Here is a 19,204-nt window from a genome sequence, read left to right on the forward strand (position 1 = left end):
TTCCCCAATTTCAGTCTTTTCAACCCAGATTAATGGCACACACCAAGCTTCTGTATTAATTATATAAATAGATTCTAGCTATAAGTAAACAATTGTGAATTGTCAACATATAGTCCTACTAGTTAAAACTCTCACCATCCCTGTTTCCCTTTTCAGACTCCCCTTGCATGCACATACAGCAGAGAGAAGACTGGAAAATCAATTCAATAGCCCATGTCCGTAGCACTCAGAGATTATCCTTTTGGCTTATCAGGGTAGGCTTCTCAATCTTCCTAGGCCGGGTACTTGCTTGCAGGAGGCACATGTTACTGATTCACGCTTATGTGGTCTCTGACCTATCGTTTAAGATCAATAGCTTACAGAAGTTGTGGTACACATTGGCACCAATGACATAACTAGGAAAAGGGATGAGGACCTGAAAAGCGAATATAGGGAGTTAGGTTGGAAGCTAAAAGGCAGGACAAGCAGAGTAGTAATCTCCGGATTACTATTGGTGCCATGGGATAGTGAAGCTAGGAGTAGAGAGTGAGTGCAGCTGAACATGTGACTACAGAGCTAGTGTAGGAGGAGAGGGCTTCAAATATGTGGATCATTGGGATACCTTCTGGGGGGTAGGTGGGACCCGTACAGGAAGGATAGGATGCACCTGAACTGGAGGGGCACCAATATCCTGAACCGGAGGTTTGCTAGAGGTCTTCAAGAGGGTTTAAATTAGTTTGGCGAGGGGATGGGAACCAGAGCTACAGATCAGAGGATGGGGTAGCTGGTTACAGACAGACAGAGCATGCACAGAGTCTGTGAGGAAAGATAGACAGTTGATGGAGCAAAGTTGCAGTCACTGTTATGGTTGAAGCGTGTCTATTTTAACACAAGAAATGTCAGGAATAAGGGTGGTGAACTTAGAGCGTGGATGAGCCGTTGGAGCTACGATGTTGTGGCTCTTATGGAGGCATGGATATCACAGGGGCAGGAATGGTTGTTGGATGTTCCGGGGTTTAAATGTTTCAAAAGAAGTAGGGAGGAACGTAAGATGTGGACGAGTGGCATTGCTGATCAGGGATGATATCGCAGCTGCAGAAAGGGAGATTGTCAAGGAAGGTTTGTCTACTGAGTCAGTATGGGTGGAAGTCGGGAACGGGAAAGGAGCAGTCACTTTATTGGGAGTTTTCTATAGACCCCCCAATAGCAACAGAGACTGGGAGGCAGATTGTGGAAAGGTGCAGAAGTAATAAATGTTGTCATGGATGACTTCAACCTCCCTAATATCAACTGGAATTTTGTTAGTGCAAATAGTTTGGATGGAGCAGACGTGATCAGCTGTATCCAGGAAGGATCCCTGACTCAATATGTAGATAGACTGACTAGAGAGGAGGCCATATTGGATTTGGTGCTTGGCGACAAACCAGGCTAGGCATCATATCTCTCAGTGGGAGAACATTTCGGTGATGGTGTTCACAATGCTCTGACCTTTACTATAGTCAAGGAGAGGAAATAGGAGCAGTTGGTATAGGAAAATGTTTAACTGGGGGAAGACTATTAGGCAGGAACTGCAGAGCATAAATTGGGAACAGATGTTCTCAGGGAAATGCACAACAGAAATGTGGAGCTTGTTGAGAAAGCACTTTGTGTGCGCTGGATAGGTTTGTCCCACTGAGGCAAAGAAGGGATGTTAAGGTGAAGGAACATGACAACAAGACATGTGGAGCATCTAGTCAAGAGAAAGAAGGAAGCTTACTTAAGGTTAAAGAAGCTAGGATCGGACAGGGCTCTAGAGGGTTATAAGTTGGCCAGGAAAGAACTGAAGAACAGACTTAGGAGAGCTAGAAGGGGGCAATAAAAAGCCTTGATGGATATGATTAAGGAAAACCCAAAGGTGGGATGGCCAGAGTGAGGGTAGTGCTGAACAGGGATAGTGGAGGGAACTTGTGCCTGAAGTCAGAGGAAGTAGGGGAGGTCCTTTAAAGAGTACTTTGCTTCTATATTCACTGGTGAGAGGGTCTTGTCAATTTGAGGACAGCGTGAAACTGGCTGATATGCTGAAACAGGTTGATGTTAGGAAGGAGGATGTGCTAGAAATTTTGAAAAACATGAGGATAGATAAGCCCACTGGGCCAGATGGGATATGCTCAAGGTTACTACAGGACGTGAGGGAAGAGATTGCTGCGCCTTTGGTGGTGATCTTTGTGTCCTCGCCCTCCACTGGAGGAGGCGTAATTTTAGGGTGTTTGGAAGAAGGTTTAGGGGAGATGTCAGATAGGTTCTGTACACAGTGATAAGTACGTGGAATGCACTGCCGGCGGTGGTGCTAGAGTCAGATACATTAGGGACATTTAAGTGACTCTTGGATAGGCACATGGATGATAGTAAAATAAACAGAATGCAGGTCAGTTTGATCTTAGAGTGGGATAATAGGTCAATACAACATTGTGGACCGAAGGGCCTGTACTGTGCTGTACTATTCTATGTTCTTTGAGTAATAAAACAGAAAATGACTATACGTGGTGTTTACACTGCATTTTGCTGTATCCTGCACCATACTATAGTGGATTTCAGTGTGTCCAGTACTTGACTGTAGTGCATTTGTGTGAACTGTACCAGATTGTAGTGGGTTTCACTGTGCCTGTACTAATGGTAACAGGTTTATTCGGTGCCCTGTATCTGCATGTAATGGGTTTTGTGATTCTTGATGTCAGTAAGTTATTGTGATAACTGTTTAAATGGGGAGATATATGTTTGTCCATTAACTGTAAAACATGCTTAGCAAATCTAAGCACCAATGGAGAGAAAAAGTAAAGTTAACATTTCAGGTTGATGAACTTTTTTTCAGAACTCCACATCAAAACTGAAACTAATGTGCCTGTTTGTTACCACTGCCAACCTGGGTGATGTCTAATCACTGTTGCGCATTCTCAGTTATTTTATTGTCATCTTTTCTTGTGCCCTCTTCCTAGATGAAGTCATGAACTGATTTTTTTCTTTTTCTTGTGGTGTGCCTTCTCAGTGTTAGGTCACAGTGGCAGGGTTATCACTCTGGCAAATCCGAGGGTCACAGTGAAGGGGAGAGAAAGCCCTCAAGGTATTGTTTCAGTACGTGGAAAGTGACCATTTCTATCCTTGTGTTTTAGAAGGCTAACACCAAGAATAACACAGATATTAACCTGTTATTGCATGTATTAACTGAGACCATTTGCTGTACTGTCCTTAGCTTCTATTCCACTCACCTGACTGACTTAGTTATACCTTCAGCTTTTGCTCAGTGAGTGAACTGATGTGAACATTGATCTCTGTGACCACTTGTGGGGAGGAATAAGTTTTCCAATTTTGTGTTCAACTGCCATTGTAAATCTTGCATCTGCCAACACTAACTCATGATAAACCTTTGCTTCCCCATATTAATTTTCTCTATTAACAGTTGATTTATATTGAAAATTGCCAATGTATATTTGTTACAATGTAATTTCACCTTCTTGCCAGTGGAGGTGATAGAGATACATGATTTGCACCTTTGATTCCCCAGTCTGCGCTTCAGCGATGCTCCAAGTTCCATGCTGGTTAATGCTAATGTTACTTATTCTAATTCATTACGAAAGATGTTGGAAAATAAGGTATTAAGTAAAATGATGACATTAAAATGAAAACTGAGATTTGTGTATGTTTGTACAGTTATTGTCCTGCCCAAGAAATTTGTTTTACTGGTAGATGGCTTGCTCAGTTAAGCAGTATTCATAATAGAGAAAAGGCTGTTTGGTCCAAATGTTTCATGCCTTTGTTTATTCTTCACACAAGCTGCCTTATTACTTCATCGACATATCTTCCTTTCACTGTTCCTTATATGTATTTATCGAATTTCCCTTAAAAGCATCAGTGCTATTAACTCAATAACTTCTCGTGATAACAAGTTTTGTGTTCTAACTGCTGTCTATTAAAGATGTTTCATGTGAATTCCCCGTTGGATTCATTAAGCATCTTGATTTTGTTTTATGATTCCTTGTTCTGCCTACCTCATGTGGAAGTCTCTTTTCTGCATCTATCCCTATCCAACCATTTTGTAATCTTAAAACCTGCAGTCAGGACACTGTTCAATCTTTTCTAGAATACAGCCCTCCAACCTTTTCAGTCTTTCCTAACTGATGTATAATATGGTCTCTCAATTCTCTTATCACCGCTTTTTTTCTGAATGCTGTCCAAGGCCTTTTATATGCTTTCGGGGTTATGGAGGACTACTGTCAAGATCTCCATCTATGGTTTAACCAAGGCTCTGTACAATTTTACTGTGCCTTCACGATTCTTCAATTCATTGAGATCAGCCCGGTGTTTTTTTTCTTGTGGATTTAGTAACCTGAGTTAATTCTGAATCTATATTGGAATCATTCAGCAGCGATGGGACTTGATGGCAACTTGTCAGATTCCCGATTTAAAAGAGTACGTCAGGAACGTGATGGGTCCCTGAAACTGTTCAGCCCATATAATTAAGCTGTCTTTGGGGATTCAGAAGATTTAGCACAAGTTGAAGTTCAACAACTTGACATATGCAGATTACATTGTACTAATTGTAGAGTCAGAAGAGGTATCATGGAAACTTGTAAATACAAAATGAAGGTAAGGAATGTAGAATATAGATTAAAAATGAATGTGATGAACACTGATACAATTATGAAAAGCAGAGGACCTTTATTGGTTCATGAGATGTGGATATCACTAGTTAGGCCAGCATTTGTTGCCCATCCTAATTATAATGAGTGGTCTAGTTCAGTTGCTGCAATTCATGGCACAATGTGAGAGATTTGTATACCAACAGTGCTGTTAAGCGTTAAGGATTTTAAACTATGACAGTGAAGGAATGTTTTATATAATTCCAATCCAGCTGTTGTGTGGCTTGGAGAGGACCTTGCAATAGGTCTTGCTGTTGAGGTTTGATGGAGTTGCAGTGCACTCCTGACTTATGTTTTGGAGATGGTGGACAAGCAGTGGGAAATCAGGAGATGAATTACTCTCCTCAAAATTTCCTGCCTCTGAACTGTCTTATAGCTACAGTATTTATATAGATAGACCAGTTTTGATTCTGGATAGTGGGGCATTATGTTGAAGCTGTTAAATGTCAGGAAGAGAGAGATATTTTATCCTCATCTCAGACTTCAATGGCCTACTGCTTCCTTTAAAATTGTGTATCCTGGTTCTAGCATCATGAGCAGGGAACGTCATATCTGCATCCAACCTTTGTATCCTGTAAAGATTTTAAGTTTAAATGTGATCTCCTCTCAATCTTTGTAATTCTAGTGAACAGAGATCTAGTTTCCTCAATCTCTCCTCTTAAAGCATCCTGCCATCCTAGGGATTAATCTGATGTACCTTCGTTGGATTCCCGTTATAGCAAGAATAATCTTCCCCAGATAAGAAGACCAAAACTGTCCACCATATTCTAGTATAATTGTAAGTTTCATCAAGACTCTATACAACTGTCGCAACGCATCTTTACTTTGGTACTCAAATCCCTTTGAAATAAATACTTATGTACCATTTACCTTCCTAATTGCTTACTACAGCTGCATGCTTGTTTCTAGTGACGCACAGTGAAAGGACATCCGGATCTCTTTGGACACCTGTACTTCCCAGCCCCTCTCTGTTCGAGAAGTACGCTCCCTTTGTTTTTTCCCCCATGCAAGTGAATAACTTGATACTTAATCACACAATATTCCATCTGACATGTTCAGTCTGAATCATTAAATTGTCCAAGTCCTTTTGAAGTCATCTAGCATTTTCAACCAATTTTGTATTCCGTAAATTTGGAAATATTACAGTTGGTGCCCACATACAAATCATTTACATAGATTCTGAGCATTGTGAACTTTGTACTCGCCCTTCTGGCATCTCACTTATAACAAGCTGCCATCTTAAGAATGATCTTTTAGCTGTTCACAACTTTCTGTCCATTAAACAATTCTAAATTTGTATTAGTACATTCCCCAATCCCACAATTTGATTTTATTTACTAATGTCCTATTTGGAGATTGAACAAATGACTTTGAAAGATCCAAATAAACCATACCCACTAGTTGTTGTTTGATATGCTACAAGCAGCATCCTCAAAAAAATCCTAAGTTTGTCAAATATGGTTTCTTTTGACTGTACCTAAATTTGCCGTTGTTTTCTAAATATTTAGTTATCACATCCTTTATATTACATTCTATTGTTAGATTCTGGAAAGGTTCCATTAGACAGGAAAATAACTAATATATCCTCTCTGTTGAATGAGAGAGAGAGGCAGATAAAATAAAAAATGGACTGGTTAGTCTGTGGAGGGGTGTTAGATAAAAACATTAAGGAGTTTATAACTGGACAGTTTGAAAATCCCAAGTAATTGGGAAGAGTCAGCATGCTTTCTCAAAGGGAAATCATGTTCAACCAAATTGTTGGAATGCAAGAAATAATGTGCTGTGGATAAAGGGAACCCTTTCATTTCCAGAAAAAATTTGACAACATTCCAAAAGGTTATTGTGCAGTGTAGGAGATCATGTTTAGGGGGAAACATACTTGTGTGAATAGAAGATTTTATTTTTTTTCTGCCAGTCAGAGTCTGGATAAATGATTGTTCTAGATTGCCAGTAAATGTAAGTGGGGTCTGTACTGGGCCCTTAACTTATTAGAATTTATATCAGTGACTTGGGTGAGGAGATTAAAAGCTAGTCCCACAAAGATCAGTAGGAAAGTGTGTTATGAGAATGACATAGCAAGAATGCAGACTGCTTAGGTTGAATAGGCAAGCAAAAATTTGGCAAATGGAACATAACGTAGGAAAATGTGGGTAACTTCGCTGGGAAGTATACAATAGAGTATAATGTAACATGAACAACTTCAAAATTTTGAGGTGCATTGTTATTCATAACATGAAACATAAAAAGTATGTAATCAAGCAGACAAATTGAACTTTATCCTATGGGAGGAACTGGGCACAAAAGAGGTTTTGTTTCAGTCACATAGGGCACTGGTGAGACCAGACCCCTCATACTGTGCAGTTTTGGTCTCGTTATTTGAGGAAGGATGTATATGCATGAGAGGTGGTTGAAAGGAGATTTACCAGGTTGATAGGAATGAGCAGGTTTTCCTATCAAGAAAAATTGGATAGGCTTGGCTTTTTTTGACTTTTTTTATTCTTCCTATTGATCTATTGACCTCTTTGACCTTTATTTGGCCGAAAACAGCCATCTAATATTCTAATCAGTGATAATGGGAACTGCAGATGCTGGAGAATCCAAGATAATAAAATGAGGCTGGATGAACACAGCAGGTCCAGCAGCATCTCAGGAGCACAAAAGCTGATGTTTCGGGCCTAGACCCTTCATCAGAGAGGGGGATGGGGAGAGGGAACTGGAATAAATAGGGAGAGAGGGGGAGGCGGACCGAAGATGGAGAGAAAAGAAGATAGGTGGGGAGGTAGGGAGGGGATAGGTCAGTCCAGGGAAGACGGACAGGTCAAGGAGGTAGGAGGAAGTTAGTAGGTAGGGGATGGAGGTGCGGCTTGGGGTGGGAGGAAGAACAGGTTAGGGGGGCAGAGACAGGTTGGACTGGTTTTGGGATGCAGTGGGTGGAGGGGAAGAGCTGGGCTGGTTGTGTGGTGCAGTGGGGGGAGGGGACGAACTGGGCTGGTTTTGGGATGCGGTGGGGGAAGGGGAGATTTTGAAGCTGGTGAAGTCCACATTGATACCATTGGGCTGCAGGGTTCCCAAGCGGAATATGAGTTGCTGTTCCTGCAACCTTCGGGTGGCATCATTGTGGCACTGCAGGAGGCCCATGATTGGCATGTCATCTAAAGAATGGGAGGGTGAGTGGAAATGGTTTGCGACTGGGAGGTGCAGTTGTTTGTTGCGAACTGAGCGGAGGTGTTCTGCAAAGCGGTCCCCAAGCCTCCGCTTGGTTTCCCCAATGTAGAGGAAGCCACACCGGGTACAGTGGATGCAGTATACCACATTGGCAGATGTGCAGGTGAACCTCTGCTTAATGTGGAAAGTCATCTTGGGGCCTGGGATAGGGGTGAGGGAGGAGGTGTGGGGGCAAGTGTAGCATTTCCTGCGGTTGCAGGGGAAGGTGCCGGGTGTGGTGGGGTTGGAGGGCAGTGTGGAGCGAACAAGGAAGTCACGGAGAGAGTGGTCTCTCCGGAAAGCAGACAAAGGTGGGGATGGAAAAATGTCTTGCGTGGTGGGGTCGGATTGTAGATGGCGGAAGTGTCGGAGGATGATGCATGCGTTGTATCCGGAGGTTGGTGGGGTGGTGTGTGGGAACGAGGGGGATCCTCTTTGGGCGGTTGTGGCAGGGGCAGGGTGTGAGGGGTGTGTTGCGGGAAATGTGGGAGACACGGTCAAGGGCGTTCTCGACCACTGTGGGGGGGAAAGTTGCAGTCCTTGAAGAACTTGGACATCTGGGATGTGCGGGAGTGGAATGCCTCATCGTGGGAGCAGATGCGGCGGAGGCGGAGGAATTGGGAATAGGGGATGGAATTTTTGCAGGAGGGTGCATCTCCCCTTCCCCCACCGCATACCAAAACCAGCCCAGTTCGTCCCCTCCCCCCACTGCACCGCACAACCAGCCCAGCTCTTCCCCTCCACCCACTGCGTCCCAAAACCAGTCCAACCTGTCTCTGCCCCCCAACCTGTTCTTCCTCTCACCCATCCCTTCCTCCCACTCCAAGCCGCACCTCCATCTCGTACCTACTAACCTCATCCCACCTCCTTGACCTGTCCGTCTTCCCTGGACTGACCTATCCCCTCCCTACCTCCTCACCTATACTCTCCTCTCCACCTAGCTTCTTTTCTCTCCATCTTCGGTCCGCCTCCCCCTCTCTCCCTATTTATTCCAGTTCCCTCTCCCCATCCCCCTCTCTGATGAAGGGTCTAGGCCCGAAACGTCTGCTTTTGTGCTCCTGAGATGCTGCTGGGCCTGCTGTGTTCATCCGGCCTCACATTTTATCATCTAATATTCTAATCCCATTTTCCAGCATTTGCTCCATAGCTTTGGATGCCTTGGCATCACAAGTGCACTTCAAAATATCTTTTAATGTGCACATTGCTGAGTACTCATGACATGACCCGCAGTCTCATTGCCCTTGTCTGGAAGGAAGAGAGCATGCCATGAGATCTTAGAGGCTATAAGATATAGGAGCAGAAATAGGCCATTTAGCCCCATCTGTTCCGCTATTTGATCATGGCCGATATATTTTTTAACCCGATTCTCCTGCCTTCTCGCTGTAAACCCTTGATTCCCTTATTTAATCAAGACTCGTTCATTTGTGTTTTTCGTAGACTCAATGACTTGGCCTTCAAGCCATTATTCCTGCTTATCCTACTTCATACTTCAGAATTAACACCCGGCTCACATTTTCCTGCCTCTGCTTAGCTCAGATCTTTTCTGGATTTAATGGGGAAGAAGTTGGTGAAAGTATGCAGGTGCGATTCCCTTAAGGGTTACCCCGTAATTTCAAAAACTTCCAAATTTTGAATCAAAAAAACTTAAAGAATTATTTTCGTATTTTAAAAATTTCTTCATGTTGTCCTCCACAAGAGTTCTAAAATAAAGAGTTCTAATTAAGAAGAGTGGGACCATTAACAAAGCATCATAGCTATGTGAATTCTCATGATTGGAACAGCATTTTGGAGTCTTACTGATTCATTGTTTAAGTTTATGCACTCCACAAAAGAAGCCCCACTCCAGTCACATCTCTTATTGTTCTCACCACCTGTATGCTCCATAGTGTATGGCTGCAGATCCCCATTCCTGCGCCAGACTGAGACAGGGAATCAGAGTGAATGATTCTGATGATTTCACTGCTGCATTCATTTACTGTAGCTAGAGAAGTGATAACTGAAAGCTGATGTTTAGTTTCTCTCTCTCTCTCTTCCAGGAAAGTGGGGCAGCATTCGAGGCAGTGGACGACTGAGTGCTTATTCCCTAAATTCAGATGTAGGAATCCGACTTGCAGGCAAAGAAACCTTGTCTCCACAGGCTAATGGGGGCCCATCAGAGTCTCATTACTTGCGCCAGCCACGTGCAGGCTTGTACATTATTGGAGAAAAATCCCAGTTAAAGGTGAGTAAAATTAAGATCTAAATACTGTGGATGCTGAACAAACCCAAAAAATGGGAATCCTCAGCAGGTCTGGCACTGTATGTGGAGGGAGAAATACAATGGTAATGTCCCCAACTCTAGGCCAGGAGATAGTAGGAACTGCCGATGCTGGAGAATCTGAGATAACAAGGTGTGAAGTTGGATGAACACAGCAGGCCAAGCAGCATCAGAGGAGCAGGAAAGCTAACTTTTTGGGGCGACACCCTTCTTCAGAAATGTGGAAGGGGAAGGGGATTCTGAAATAAATAGAGAGGGGGAATCAAATAGAAGATGGATAAAGGAGAATATAGGTGGAGAGGAGACAGACAGGTCGAAGAGGTGGGTTGGAGCCAGTAACGGTGAATGTAGGTGGGGACTTAGGGAGGGGTTAGGCCGGTCCAGGGAGGATGGAAAGGGCAAGGAGGCAGCATGGGGTTAGTGGATAGGAGATGGGGCGTGGGTCTTGAAGTGGGATGAATGGTTAGGGAGGCAGGGACGAGCTGGGCTGGTTTTGGGATGGGGTTGAGGAAAGGGAAATTTTGAAGCTTGTGAAGTCCGCATTGATACCCCTGGGCTGCAGGGTTCCCAAGCGAAATATGTCCTCATTTTTCAAGGACCGCAACTTCCCCTCCACAGTGGTCGAAAATGCCCTCAACCGTGTGTCTCACATTTCCCGCAACTCATCCCTCACACCCCCTACCCACAACAATAACCAAAACAGAATCCCCCTCGTCGTCACATACCACCCCACCAACCTCCAAATGCAGCACGTCATCCTCCGACATTTCCACAGTCTGCAATCTGACCCCACTACCAAAGACATTTTTCCATCCCCACCCTTATCTGCTTTCCGGAGGGACCACTTTCTCCGTGACTCCCTTGTCCACTCCACACTCCCCACCAGCCCCACCACCCCTGGCTCTTTTCCCTGAAACTGCAGCAAGTGCTACACCTCTCTCCTCACCCCCATCCCAGGCTCTAAGAAGACCTTCCACATCAAACAGATGTTTACCTGCACATCTGCTAATGTGGTATACTGTGTTCGCTGTTTCCGTTGTGGCCTCCTCGACATTGGGAAACCAAGTGGAGGCTTGAGGACTGCTTTGCGGAGCACCTGTGCCCAGTTCGCAACAAACAACTACACCTCCCAGTCGCGAAGCTTTTCAACTCCCCCTCCCACTCCTTGGACGACATGTCCATCCTGGGCCTCCTGCATTGCCACAATGATGCCACCCATAGTTGCAGGAACGGCATGTCCTATTTCGCTTGGGAACCCTGCAGCCCAAGGGTATCAATGTGGACTTCACAAGCTTCAAAATCTCCCTTCCCCCGATTGCATCCCAAAACTAGCCCAGCTCGTCCCCGTCCCCCCAACCATTCCTCCCACCTCAAACCCCATTCCCATCTCAATCCCGCTAACCTCATCCCGCCTCCTTGACCTGTCCATCCTTCCTGGACTGACCTATCCCCTCCCTAACTCGTCACCTACATTGACCTTCACTGGCTCCGACCCGCCTCTTTGACCTGTCTGTCTCTTCTCCACCTATCTTCCCCTTTATCCGTCTTCTGTTTGCCTCCCCCTCCCTATTTATTTCAGAATCCCCTTTGCCTCCCCTATTTCTGAAGAAAGGTCTAGACCTGAAACATCAGCTTTCCTGTCCTCTGATGCTGCTTGCCCTGCTGTGTTCATCCAGTTCTACTCCAAGCCTTTTCTCAAGAATGGCTTGTTCACCTTAGGGCGTGGCATGGGATCTGAAAGGTTAACATAACAGGTGGACAAAAACTGGAGGTATAAAATAAACCAAAGATTTGTGAGGTTTTTAATAAACTGGGGATTGAACATCCAAGCAAGCAAATGAAAACTCTGAAGAAATCATGGAGTTGGTTTGTCTGCTCGCCTATAAATCCAGTGGAAAAACTTTCCCAGGGTGAGCTTGATGAATGGCTGAATATTGACAAGATAATCCTGTTACAATGACATTTTAAGTGCAGAAGAAATTATAGACAGTGTTTTGAATTGTAACAAACATGATGTTCAGGAAGAGGAAATGGAGGTCAAGGGTAAGCAGGTTGAGAGAGATTCATAGGTTTTTACCAGAAGTTTTGAAAATGTCCTGAAACTTCTGAGCAGATGAAGTGTTTTACTGTATAAAATTTCACTATTTACATTCCCAGTTTTACAAGAGTGAAGGAAAGCATGCAAGAAGGCAGATATAAGAAATTTATTTAAGAGGACTTCTAGGCCGAAATCCCCTTCTCCTCCGCCTTTGACATCGGCTGCTGCTCGAGATTCAAGAGCTAGTTTAGTTGTTGACCCAAACCGAAATATGATCAGAATTTCTAGAACCCAGAAAATAAATTGGACTACCCTTTTGACATTTAGATGCAAGGCTTTTTATTCAGCATTTAGAAGAGTGTACTATATTGGGCTTCAGTAAGAGTATTTATCATGTAACACACAGGCCTCGTGTTGGATATTGGGGAGTTTATTGTATCTTAGTCTAAGCTAGAAGATCCAGGTTCAAGTCCCAACCGAGTTAAGACCATAATAAATAGGAACAGAAGAATGCTATTGGACCCTTGAGCCTGCTGTGCCATTTAATGGGATCATTTGCATCATAACATGCCTTAAATTTATTTAAGAACAATGTAAGAACAAATTTATTTAATGAACAAGTTCATTAAATAATATTTTTAATAATTCTTTGCTCAGGGAGCAAAACAAGATCCCTTACAGCAGTGGGAAGTTGTCCCCATTGAGATACCTGATGTCCGACATGTGAAGACCAGCTTTAAAAAGTTGATGAAGGCTTGCGTGCCAAGTTCTGCACCCATTGATCCCAATCAGTCCTTCTATCGTTTATTGGAGGAATCTGAGTGGCTCTCTCAGGTATTTCAGGGCAATCTGTCCTATCCTGACTATACCCTCTTTCCTGCCTTATCCTAATTTATGATACCTGATTTCCTGTCCTTTGCCACTTTCATCCTGTGATTATCCTTTTCTCCTTCTCTTATCACTTTTTTTGTTGCTAGCTGCACCGGTTGCTCCAGGTCTCTGTGCTGGTCGTTGAGTTATTGGACAATGGATCCTCGGTGCTGATCAGCCTGGAGGATGGCTGGGATGTAACCACTCAGGTACCTTCTGTCAATTATCAAACTTCTTCATGTGAGATTTTGATGTTCCAATGTGCTTATCTCACTGAAATAAAAAAAACTTCAGAGTGATTACCCGTATATTTGATGTTTCTGTATTTGTAAGAAAAAAGAATGTGTTGCCTTGAATTCCCTTACCTGCTGGAGTTGTTGATTGTTGGGGTTTAGGGTGCACAGTCATGAGCTTTCTAACTACTTTTGGTTCTTCATCTAAGGTGTCAGTCTTGTTGGTATGCTGAAAGTCTAGGTGCTCTAGAATACTGACGCACGTGGGTAGGTAGTGTGTGACTGCCCCAATACGATGCTTTCCAGCAGAGTTTGCTAGTGTGTGATTGGCCAATAGAAACTTGGCTGCTACCACCTGTCTCTGTTCACAGTATTCTATATCCATCTGTCTGCTCCCCTGGGTCAGATCAGCAGTGGGGCTTGGGGTTTCCTTGGTTCATGGGCTGTACATTTATCTACCAGGCCACTGTTAAAACAGGAAAGGCATTTCACAAATCACAACAAAACATTTATATTGAGGATTCTCCATGCGCCACTCCTTGGTTCCAGCAGGAATTACCCTTTCGTTATTTGTTGATGGAGTACCTTGTGTGGAGTAAGGAAGGACAGTAAGTTATGAGAAGGGATCTGCTGGGAGGTTATGAGGGTTGATGCTGCATCTGTAACAAATGTAGTAACTGTTTGACTGTAAGACAAGCTGGATATGGTTGTGTATCTTTTGGAATAGTCAGTTAGGTGGATCTGCAAAATCTCTGCTAAATATGAAGTTGTTGTAAGAAGATCCTGTGTTTCCTGGCTGATATTTATCCCGAAGTCATTCTCCCACAGCTGTTTTGAGTAAGCTTAATGAGTGCAAATTGACTGCCATGTCTCAAATATAACACCAGTGACTACTTCAAGAGCTGTTATGGGCTGTAAAATGCCTGTGTCATTTATATGACTAACAGATGCTGTCCAATTACAAGTTGTTGAAAAGATGTTTTATTTTTATTTACATAAAATTTGGAAAGGTTGAAAAACATATACAAAATCTTTTATGTGGACCATTTTGGAATGCTGCAAACAGTTCTGATCTCTGTTTGTTTTAGAAGGGACATAGAGGCATGGGGTAAGGTACAAAATCAGATTTGCAAGGATGATACCAGAACCGAGAAGTTAATCTTCCTCAGAAGAGTTAAACAAGTTGGAGCTTATTCTGTCCAAAAAACCTAACAGAAGCCTTCAACGTGATGAACTGATCAGTTGGGTAGATATGGAGGAGATGTTTCCACTTGTGAGAAAAGTCAAATTTAAGCATTCTAAGTATAAGATTATCATTAATGTATCCAATGGGGAATTCAAGTGAAACTTCTTTTCTAAAACTGGTTAGAATGTGGAACATCTAGCACAAGGAACAGTTAAGACTAATAGAGTAAGAAACAGTTCAGGGAGGTTAACTAAGCACATGAGATAAAAGGGAAAAGGTTATGTTTAAAGGGTGTGGTTGACTGATGGGTTAAGAATTCCATCCCAGTTGCAGTTCCCTCAGTCCAAATTTATCATCTCATTTTGGAAGTGGATTGCTGTCTTAATTCTGATTTCCCTTCAGGTGGTGTCCTTGGTGCAATTGCTGTCGGACCAACATTATAGGACATTGGAAGGCTTCCGCCTTCTGGTGGAGAAGGAGTGGCTGTCATTTGGGCATCGTTTCAGCCATCGTGGTGCGCAGACAATGGCCAGTCAGAGCAGTGGTTTCACCCCTGTTTTCTTGCAGTTTCTGGACTGTGTGCATCAGGTAAGTGCATTGTAAAGTAGCAGCAACTCATCGGCATCTTCATAGTGAGGTGAGATTGTACCGAACTGCACTGCAGTTTATCCGTCAAGTAGATCCATTCTCAATAATTTAACATTGGCTTGTGGTTACTAATGTAAAGTGAGGATCAGTGACTAAAATTGGAGCTGATTTTCATTGATTTATGTAATTAGCCCATTGAAGGAAGTTCTCTGCATCATTGTAGTCACAAAACGTTACACATTTTTCATTACCTTATAATAAGAACAAGAATAAATCCTTCAGTCCCATGAACTTGCTCCACCATTCAGCTGATCTGAGCATGGCCTCAATTTCATTGTTATTGCCTTGCTTTTCCCCTCCCCAGACAATATCTATCTCCAATGTGAAATATATTTTATAACCCAGGCTCCATTACTTTCTCGAATGCCAAAGATCAGCAGCTCTCTGAAAGGAAGAGATACCTTCTCCTCTCTACTATTAAGACCCTATATTGTGAGAACTATGCAAAGACTATCCACCTGTTTTTCTGTTTTTGATTTGGGACTGAAGTGGGAAAAGGACTGGCTTAAATGCCAAGAATTGAAGGATTACTGTACTTTTGAAAAACAAATTGCCTGGCACTCATTTTAAATGCTGCTCCCTGTTTAAATGGCATTGTTCAAATCATTGGGTGAAGGTCTAGTTGTAGATGAGCTGGAGCCAGGGTTCTGTGAACAATAGGGGAGGCCCAGTGATATTATGGACTATTAATCCAGGAATTCAGTCAGTGTTCTGGGGATCAGGTTTCCGATCCCACCACAGCAGATGGTGGAATTTAAATTGAATAAATAAAACTGGAATTAAGAATCTGCTGATGACCATAAAACCATTGTCGATTGTTCGAAAAACCCATATGGTTCACTAATGTCCTTCAGTGAAGGAAATCTGCCACTCTCATCTGGTCTGGCCAACGTGACTCCAGAGCAATGTGGTTGACTCTCACTTGTTCTCTGAAATACCCTAGCAAGCCATTCAGTTGTACTATTCGCTACAAAGTCTCAGAAATGAAACTGGACGGATCACCTGGCAGTGACCTGGGAATCAGAAAAGACAATTGCGTAAACAGTCCTGTCGATCCTGCAAAGTCGTCCTTACTAGGATCTGGAGGCTACTGCCAAAATTGGGAGCGTTGTCTCACAGACTAGTCAAGCAACAGCCTGAAATAGTCATCCTGGCAATGTCCCAGATTACCACCACCACCATCCCTGTACATGTCCTGTCCCCATGGCAGAGCAGACCCAGCAGAAGTGGCGACACAGTGGTATACAATCAGGAGGGAATTTCCCTGGGAGTCCTCAACAATGACAGCGGACCCCAGGAAGTCTCGGGGCTTCAGGTTAAACATGGGCAGGGAAACCCCTGCTGATTACCACATACAGTCCTCCCTCAGCTGATGAATCAGTACTCCATATTGAACAACACTTGGAGGAAGCACTGGGGGATGTCAAGAACCCAAAGTGTAGTCTGGGGAAATTTCAGAGTCCACCAGCAAGAAATAGCTTGGTTGCAGTACTACTGATTGAACTAGTTGGGTACTAAAAAAAATGTAGCTTCCAGATTGGATCTGCAGTAGGTGTTGAGGAAACCACCAAAAAACATACTTGACCTCATCCTTATCAATCTGCTGGCTGCAAATGCATCTGCCCATGACAGTATCGATGAGAGTGACCACTGTACAGTCCTTGTGGAGGCAAAGTCCTGCCTTTAAGTTAAGAGTAATTTCCATCATGTTGTGTAGCACCATTACTGTGCTAAATGGAATAATCTAGCAACTCATATCTGGGCATCTGTGAGGCGCTGTGGACTGTGAACAGCAGCAGAATTGTACTCCACAATCTGAAATCTCCTGCCTGGCATATCCCCCACTGAATTTTTTCCTTCAGGTCAGGGCATTGATTTTGGTTCAATGGAGAGTGCAGGAGGGCATGCCAGGAGCAGCACCAGGCATACCTGAAAATGAAGTGTCAACTGGTGAATAAAAACCAAAAGAACTGTTTTTGTTCCTGATTTACAGCATCCGCAAAGTTGCTGGAAAAGGTCAGCAGGTCTGGCAGCATCTGTGGAGGAGAAAACAAAGTTAATGTTTCAGGTCTGGTGACTCTTCCTCAGAACTGATGGTGGCTGGGAAAACATTGGTTTATATGCAGAAAATAAGGAGGTGGGTGCGATAGGGAGTAAACAATAGGATAGACCCCAAAGAGAGAGAAAGACAGTTGGACAGACAAAGGAGTTGTTAATGATCAGGCTGGGAGGGTGAGTAGTTTTCATTGGGGACTGTTAGTCTCTAACAACAGCGAGTGTGTAGTGGCAGGCTATGTGGTAACAAGGCCTCGGGGTGGCTCTCACGTGGGAGAGTTTAGGCCCTAAAATTATTGGACACAATATTGAGTCCGGAGGGCTTAGGGTCCCCAAGTGGAAAATGGGGTGTTGTTCCTCCAGCTTGCACTGGGCTCACTGGAACACTGTAGCAAGCCAGAGACACAGATGTTGGCCAGGGAGCAAGGTGGTGTATTGAAGTGGCAAGCAACAGGTAGTTCAGGGTCTTTTTTGCGAGTAGAACGTAGATGTTCTGTGAAGCGGTCGCCAAGTCTGCGTTTTGTTTCCCCAATGTAGAGGAGACCATATTGTGAGCAGCGAATGCAGTAGACTAGATTCTTGGAATTGCAGGTGAAGTGTTGCTTCGCCTGGAAGGTATGTTTGGGCTCTTGGATACTGGGGAGGGAGGAGGTAAATGCGCAGGTGTTGCACCTTCACCGGTTACAGGTGAAGCTGTAGAGCTGTGGGGAAGTGTTGGGGGTGAAGGAAGTATGGACCAGGGTGTCCTGGAGGGAGCGGTCCCTGCGGAAGGCGGACAAGGGAGGAGAGGGGAATATGTATCTGGTGGTGGTGTCCTGCTGGAGGTGGCAGAAATAGCATCTGATGATCTTCTGGATGTGGGTGCTGGTGGGTTGGTAGGTGAGGATAAGGGGAACCCTATTGCTGTTGCGGGAGGGAAGAGAAAGTGTGAGGGCAGAAGTGTGGGACATGGGTCGGACCTGATTGAGGGCCCTGTATACAACGGAGCTGGGGAATCCTTGGTTGAGGAAGAATGTGGACATTTCGGAGGCTCCCTTGTCAAAGTTGGCCTCATCTAAACATATGCGACGGAGATGGAGAAACTGAGAGAATGAGCTGGAGTCTTTACAGGAAATGGGGTATGAGGATGTATAGTCCGGGTAGCTGTGGGAGTCATTGGGTTTGTAATGGATGTTAGTGGCCAGCCTATCCCCAGAAATGGAAATAGAAATGTCGAGGAAGGGAAGGGAGTAGTCAGAGACAGACCAGGTGAAAGTGAGGGCAGGGTGAAAATTGGGTGCGAAATTGAAGTTTTCCAATTTTCAACGAGAGGGGGAAGCAGCACTGATATTGTCGATGTATTGGAGAAATAGTTGTAGGTGGGGGTCAGAATAGGATGGAACAAGGAATGTTCCACGTACCCCATGAAAAGACAGGCATAACCAGGGCCATGCGGGTACCCATGGCAACCTCTTTTACCTGAAGAAAATGAGGCGAGTTGAAAGACAAGTTGTTGAGGGTGAGGACAAGCTCGGCCAAGCAGAGGAGGGTGGTGGTGGGTGGGAATGGTTCAGATCTTTGCTCCAGGGAGAAGCGGAGAGCCCTAAGGCCCTCCTTGTGGGGAGTGGATGTGTGAAGGGATTGCACCTCCATGGTAAAGAGGAGGTGGCTGGAGCCGGTAAACTGGAAGCTTTGAAACCTGCGTAAGGCGTCAGATGAATCATGGATGTATGTGGGTAAGGATTGGACCAGCAGGGAGAAGACTGAGTCAAGGTAGGAAGAGATGAGTTCTGTGGGGCATGAGCAGGCTGAAACAATGGGTCTACCTTGATAGTCCTGTTTGTGGAGTTTTGGCAGGAGGTAGAAACGAGCTGTGCGGGGTTGGGGAACTATTAGCTTGGAAGCTGATGGGGGGAGATTACTGATTGAAATGAGATCCGTAACCGTAGTGGATACAATGGCCTGGTGTGCCATGGTGGCGTCATGGTCCAGGGGAAGGTAGGAGGAGGTATCTGAGAGCTGGCGCTCAGTTTCTGCAAGGTAGAGGTCAGTACTCCAGACAACAACAGCATCACCCTTATC

The 19,204-nt window shown here is 44.3% G+C and overlaps 1 protein-coding gene across 5 annotated transcripts in view; it reads left to right on the forward strand.

Moving 5' to 3' along the window:
• Positions 1-19,204, forward strand: part of sbf1 (SET binding factor 1) — a 250,244-nt gene that overhangs the window by 187,942 nt on the left and 43,098 nt on the right. For 3 of the 5 annotated variants that reach the window (XM_059654534.1, XM_059654533.1, XM_059654535.1), the window contains exons 30-34: positions 3,002-3,076; positions 9,893-10,077; positions 12,809-12,985; positions 13,129-13,230; positions 14,843-15,028. In XM_059654534.1, coding sequence (XP_059510517.1) covers positions 3,002-3,076; positions 9,893-10,077; positions 12,809-12,985; positions 13,129-13,230; positions 14,843-15,028 — 725 coding nt within the window. The remainder of the gene's footprint in view (positions 1-3,001; positions 3,077-9,892; positions 10,078-12,808; positions 12,986-13,128; positions 13,231-14,842; positions 15,029-19,204) is intronic. The other 2 variants (XM_059654536.1, XM_059654537.1) reach the window with 1 other exon arrangement.

This window comes from Stegostoma tigrinum, chromosome 25 (assembly GCF_030684315.1).
Source record: "Stegostoma tigrinum isolate sSteTig4 chromosome 25, sSteTig4.hap1, whole genome shotgun sequence".
NCBI classification, from domain to species: Eukaryota; Metazoa; Chordata; class Chondrichthyes; order Orectolobiformes; family Stegostomatidae; genus Stegostoma; species Stegostoma tigrinum.